The following is a 6,325-nucleotide window of genomic DNA, read 5'->3' on the forward strand; positions in this document are numbered from 1 at the left end:
ATCAACCGATCCATTTTCTTTTCAAATAAAAATTCAATATATTTTTAATGCATTAATTCTGAACGTTTTATTCTATTGAAGAAAAAATTCTTTGAAATTCACTCAAACGATTCATCATCGCAATTCAAAATATGCTTTAAAAACTAGATTATTTATATCAATTTACACCGGATTTTGCATTGATTTACGCTAGGTGCGTCTAGAATGGGGCCAACTTTGATCTTTCTTTTTTAACGAAAACTCAAAAAGTGTTTACCCTCGCATATTTATCGCTATTGTGAACACAAAAGGGGAGAGCTACCATGAATAGCGATTTTATGTACGAGTAAATACTCCGCAATGAAAAAACTCGTTCAAAAGCGTATTAATTTCATTATTTATAGGTAACTTACTAACTGTCGGGGTCAAAGCGGTTCGAAAAAATTAAGTCATATGCTATATATACGTTTTGAAGCATTCATATATAGTGAATAAAAAAGCCATCAAGGTGGTGTTGATTCAGAGATGGGCGTGCAGGTTTAAATCGTTGTTTATTACCCTGTTTATCGGGTGTTTATAACGCTTTTACGAAGCCTCATGGTGTGTGGAGAGAACCTATATATAACTGTTAATTCGTATACTGGAAAATTGACTTTGCGAGAAATATATAAAGGATCGGATCAGCACTTTCTTCACTGGTCTTTTTACGAAGAGTTGGAGTGAACTTTTCTTTCATTCGTAACAGCTGCGTGCGGTTTAGTGCTGCTGCGCGGATTCATTTTAACTCGTGTTTTTGGAATTATACATACTTCGAACGGAAAAGTTCTCCCTTTTGTAATCTGACATTTCTTAAATCGACTGCACAAAGTGCGAATTGTGCGGCTTCGGCGTGGCTTTCTAATTACTCAACGCAAGGTAAAAATCGACAATATATTCTTCTTGCGTCGTTTTGAATTCGCCAAAACGGTTTTTATCGAGTATACTCCCCGGAGGTTCGATTGTGCCAAGGAAAAAACGTGCTATAACGCAGCATGCTGTTCTTTGATGTTGAGGGCAGAAACTCGGGTAAATGGTGCTTACATGGTGAGATTCGTGTTAATTATTACTCTCGACAGTGAGGAATTCTATTATAGACGTATATTGGACCGCAATCTCTTGTTCGTCCGACCCGCGTTCATTGCGCCCACCCCGAAACAACTCCGAAATGTTCTCCGTATGCAGTACTTTGCATAATATATCAAAGAACCGCATGAATTTCATTGTCGTTCGATTTGTTGGAGAAATTCACAACTGCAGATAAGACAAGTGACAATTGTTTTTTGGTATCTGAGGAATCAACCACGTATTTTGTTAGCATTGGTACGTAAGAAAAATTTTTATTGGAAACTATACGAGACCGAAGCGACAGAAGAAATAAATTATTGATATTCTTTTCGACCCTCTAAGCATAAGAAGGAAGGATTTATAGATTTCTATACAGCATATATACAGTGTAATTGGGGGAGGAGAAGAGGTAAGGCAAGCGTATAATAAATCTCTAATCAGCACAAACAATGCTATACAAACGTTTGGCACGACTATAATCTAATCGCGGACCTGAATATTCACGTGTGTTGTGTTGCGATATAGAAGATTACATGTTTGCGACGGAAAATAAATTACCGCCAGTTCCCGGGTTTGTGTAATACAAACAACAAACGGAGTGGCTTTTCTTCTTCTTCTATACTATATATACGCGAACGTGCCAGCTTGTTTTTTGTTGTTGCAAAACCAGACGCTTTCTTATTCCAAACGTTTGTTTGTCCAAGACGTCAGTAGAAAAGGACAATCAGTTGAAGTTTGGATTATGCTTTGATCGGCCGTGTCAAATCATAACAGAAGTCAAATTAATATACAGACGAAGCGACGGCGTGCATGCGTGACGAATTAACACCTTAGCGGCAAAAAATAAATCAAAACCGTTTATTTATACTTCCTTACATTACAGGACTAGACGTTCGACTATTAACAGACGACTCCTATATTTCATCGGGGAAAATAAACGTTCGTTCGGCTTGAAATGAACAGACCGCAAACTTTAGGTGTCCTACCAAAGAACAATAGCGATACGGAACTGTTGAACCATAGTTTGGAGGTAAATGTCTTAGAGAAATTGCAGAATGGCACCGCAGCCGCATCAACAATAAAACCAGTTACTGATCGGGTGAATTTACCACGTCGCTATAACGAAATCCTCGCCGACGATCAGACTGCGACCGCCAATACCGATTTACCAGCAAGAAAAGATGATCTCAGCACCGCTATTTCCTGGCTTCGACAGGAACTCGTAAGTACAATCTTCATTCGCGTATGAATTTATTCTGTTCTTGTCTCATTAATTAGTCTATTTTCAAATAATATGTCATCTCCATTTTCGAACGAATATAATTCGCCATCGATATTATCATTTCAGCATTGAATTTTTTTCAATCAGTAAGATAACCCTCCAAATTTTATGGTATAAAAAGTAGGCGTTTCATATTTCGGTTTTTCACCACGGGATGAAAATATGTTATGTATTTTGAGCCAACAGCCTGCTTGTTCTTAAACCCTTTTCTAGGGTATAACAACAGGCATTGGTAAGGGAATTTCACATTCATAGCGAGCTCAGAATACGTTTATTCGTGAGTCACATATATATATTCGTTGTTTCGAGAAAACTTTTACTTTTTGTTGTGATTTATTTCTATATCCGCTTGGGAAAGAGACTTTTTATCGGCTGTATTTTTTCTTTAAAGCGCGAATACAATAATGAACATATTTAGTGGATATATTAGCTCATAATACGCGGCTTAAAAGTGTCCATAAAACCGGATCGGGTTTCGTTTTTGATAAATTACTATTTCATAATCTGAATGAGCCACCGAATTACTTTCACCGGTTCACCCAGGAAGATATGATAGCCTGAGGAAATCGTGCATTAAAACTCATTATTTTCTATAGACGAAAAAATCATAAGCTATAATGAGACATTAAGGCAGGCTTAAGGCATTAGCGTTCGTGGTGCGATGGGAAGAGTCAATTAAATATTGCCTCAAAATTCGATGTTGAACTCCAGCAATCCGAGGTTAATGGCTACTTAATACACCGTTAATGCTTTCAAATTTATTGAGATTTCGCGAAGCATGCCAAATACACTCTTGTTGTTAACTCATTAATCCGCGTGTATCGTAAATTGGTTGTGAATAGACGCATTAAATAAACAATATTGTTTGATCCGCTCAATGCAGAAATTCGGAAAAAATCACGCATTAGGCTACAAGAAAATGACTCGAATTGATACATGTAAATATACGCATGCTTGAACATGAAACCGGGATTTATATTAAAGATTCGGTTGGCATGCAAACCGGTAGTTCTCCAGCATATGCATACAAGATATCATCACGTAAAAGCATCTTCAGTGCGAAAATGATTATATGACGATTATTACGTTTAGCATATTTCTCTGAAAGACATTTTTCAAAGGATTTTGATGATCGGGGAAACATCGCGAATTCCTCCTATGGGAAATGGGAATGAAATGCTACGCGGGTTACATCACTACATTTACTAGTAGCAGTAAGCGAACTAATCAGAAATGATGAATTGCTATAGGGAAAAATTTCGATAAACTCATTTTCTCATTCAATCATGCCAGGTGAAAATTCTATCGGCCTGAATGAAACACGAAATCACTTTTATAAACGGCTCTCATAATCAAATCTTGTTTTAGATCGCGGCAGGGTACATTAGTTGCAGGCTGGATATTGCATTCATCGTTAATGTACTGACGACATGAAATCCAATATCAGACTATATTTTTCGTTAATTTTGAGCGAGCGACAAAACGATTGTGGGACCGCGTGATTTTGCCTGGGCCTGGAGCTTCAGAACCATAAAATAAATCATTATATTCTTCACCTATAATGCTATTAAAAGATGACGTCATGAAATTTGATACCGCGTGGCACGAAAGAAATTTATATCCTTTAATTATGGACGTATAAACTAATTTATGCCCATGCTTAAATGAAGGCTTTCAATGCACATGGCAGGCACATGGTCATAAATACTTCTGTAAGGGATTTACCGTTGAGTTCACAAAGAGTGTAATTTTTCTGGTGGGATATTTTTCGAGGATTTTCTTGATAGATGCGTAGGATAAATCGCGAAGCTCTTGAACTTTCTGAGACCTGTGTAAGGTGTAGAACTTCCAAGATTACCCCGGAGATTTGACACCCAGGGTACGCGAGCTTTGAATGAAAGCTAATTAAGTGGTACAAGGACATCGAATCTAATTTCAATCGAATGATTATTGATAGATAACTTTTTTACAGAGTATTCTAATTATTGTCTTGTTTATTTTTCAGCTTATGCTTAAACGACAAGACCAGCATTTAATTCATCAGTTCGCATTCGTGGGCTCAGCTATCAAAGACATTAAAGAAAACCCGGCCTGGACAAATGACCCGTTAGGAATGAGTTGTCAGTCGTTAGACTTTCTGTCCACGTCGAATGAGTGGTCCCCGGACAGCGAAATTTACATTACACCACCATCATCGTCACCAACTACACCGGTTAATGATAGAGACATTTTAGCTGATTTCCGAACTCACATTAAAAAGGAGTCAAATATACGTCGCACGCAGTCGGTATGGGTTAAACGAACTAACAAAGAGCAATATGTGTGACGACCCGGTTCTTGAGTGTGGTAATTTCTTATATCTGTCAATTTCATTGCAATAAATGTTGATTTTATGTTATTAATCTAAATTTCATCAGCCGTTAATTTTAATTCGGCCTTTTTCTTTGCTTTCTTTCGTCTGGAAATGAGGTCAAGGTCACGTGTCGGGTATTTAGAGATGGATTCGCCTTGCTTTTGAAGAAGCCATGATACATGCTTCCTTTACTCATATTCATCAGATATAAATGGAAGAGGAACTCGAGACTAAATAAAATAAAAATGTGCAACTTTATTATATAACATGATGTAAGTAGTAGATACTATCAAAAATACACGTATTTCTAATTGGTATGGAATTGATAAAAACATTCCATATTTTCATTTCATAAGGATTGACTAGTATCGACAATGATGAAATGATTTCGATGCGGAATGCGTCGTTGCGTATAGAATTTAAGTTTTATCAATTTTTCTGTTTAAAGAATACCATGATTTTGTTAATTCAATACACAATAGCGCGTGCACATCGTCAGATATTACATTTTAACGTAGACTTTGATTCCTGGGGAGAAGATAGTACAGGATAAATGATATCGTACGTGACAAACTTCGTGTTAATTATTGATTCTCGGTGCTAGACGGGTTTTTCTATGTTTCAAGATAACGCAACTTCCTGATAGAACGAGTTTTACCATCGAGAAGACAACAAGCTGTAGTTCAGTTTGTCGTAGACTTTTAATGATAGACATAGCTTACCGGGTGGGTTTGCGCGTCTTGATAGTTGACATCTAGAATTAAGAAAATGGTTACAGTAAATTGTGTTCGATTTTTGACATGATTAGCAAAGTTCTATATGATTTATCATAAGCACGATGGCTACTGTAGTAAAACAGCGAGCAGATTGCTAAGTCAATTAGTTTAAAACTGGATAGATATAAACATTGACTAGGGTTCAATTTTTAAATTGTTAATAAAAGTTAACAAAACAACTCGTCGAATTCGTTTGACCAACAGTGACTTCTTTTAAAAAAGAATCATTGGTAGTCAACCGGTTCAGCGCCTTCCAGAACGATTTCTTGATATGCGTTGGCAACTTGAGCAGCGGTTGGTCGCTTCTTCTGTTTAACTTTCAGGCATCGTTTCGTTTTTGCTAGGACTAAGCACAAATCTAATTCAACGCTAATCTCGGTGAGCATCATTCCCAGGGCGTACATGTCACTGGTGCGATCGGCCGTGCCACCGTTGTAGATTTCTGGCGCGCATTGCGGGTACTTTTCAGCGAATTCGTCGCGGTATTCTTCGGGAATTGGGTGATCGTAGATTCGCTGTCCTTCCGGGAACGACATGCCGAGGTCGACGATGCTAGGGATGAGCTGTCCTTCGACATCCTTGACCATGACGTTGTTCGCTTTGACGTCGTTGATCACGATTCCTTTCTGGTGGAAAGCATCGATGCAGATGCAGATTCTGTAGAACAATTCGGCGTAGCAGTTATTATCATATTTCATTTCTTCGCCACGGCTTTGTCTGAATCGCTCTTCGGTGACGATGACATCGAGACTGATACCGCAGTTGCCCATCACGATCGCCCATTCGAAGAAGCCGCCCGCGCGTTCATCCTTATCGACTGCTACCAGACCG

The 6,325-nt window shown here is 38.0% G+C and overlaps 1 protein-coding gene across 2 annotated transcripts; it reads left to right on the forward strand.

Moving 5' to 3' along the window:
- The first annotated feature begins 590 nt into the window (after nucleotides 1-590).
- On the forward strand, nucleotides 591-4,730 carry LOC141900081 (uncharacterized). Of its 2 annotated transcripts, none has more exons than XM_074786811.1 (3): nucleotides 591-1,338; nucleotides 1,967-2,305; nucleotides 4,371-4,730. In XM_074786811.1, the coding sequence occupies exons 2-3, from the start codon at nucleotides 2,039-2,041 to the stop codon at nucleotides 4,689-4,691; spliced, it is 588 nt and encodes a 195-aa protein (XP_074642912.1). In that variant the 5' UTR covers nucleotides 591-1,338; nucleotides 1,967-2,038; the 3' UTR covers nucleotides 4,692-4,730. The 2 variants fall into 2 exon arrangements, with proteins under 2 accessions (XP_074642912.1, XP_074642911.1); XM_074786810.1 differs by lacking the exon at nucleotides 591-1,338 and adding an exon at nucleotides 1,348-1,492.
- Nucleotides 4,731-6,325: the final 1,595 nt, after the last annotated feature.

The sequence above is a fragment of the Tubulanus polymorphus genome, chromosome 2 (genome assembly GCF_964204645.1).
Source record: "Tubulanus polymorphus chromosome 2, tnTubPoly1.2, whole genome shotgun sequence".
In the NCBI taxonomy this organism is placed as follows: Eukaryota; Metazoa; Nemertea; class Palaeonemertea; order Tubulaniformes; family Tubulanidae; genus Tubulanus; species Tubulanus polymorphus.

Coding starts and splice junctions, on each gene's coding strand:
- LOC141900081 (XM_074786811.1), top strand. CDS start 2,039: ATGAACAGACCGCAAACTTTAGGTGTCCTACCAAAGAACAATAGCGAT. Junction 2,306..4,370: donor CCTGGCTTCGACAGGAACTC/GTAAGTACAATC, acceptor TTTATTTTTCAG/CTTATGCTTAAACGACAAGA.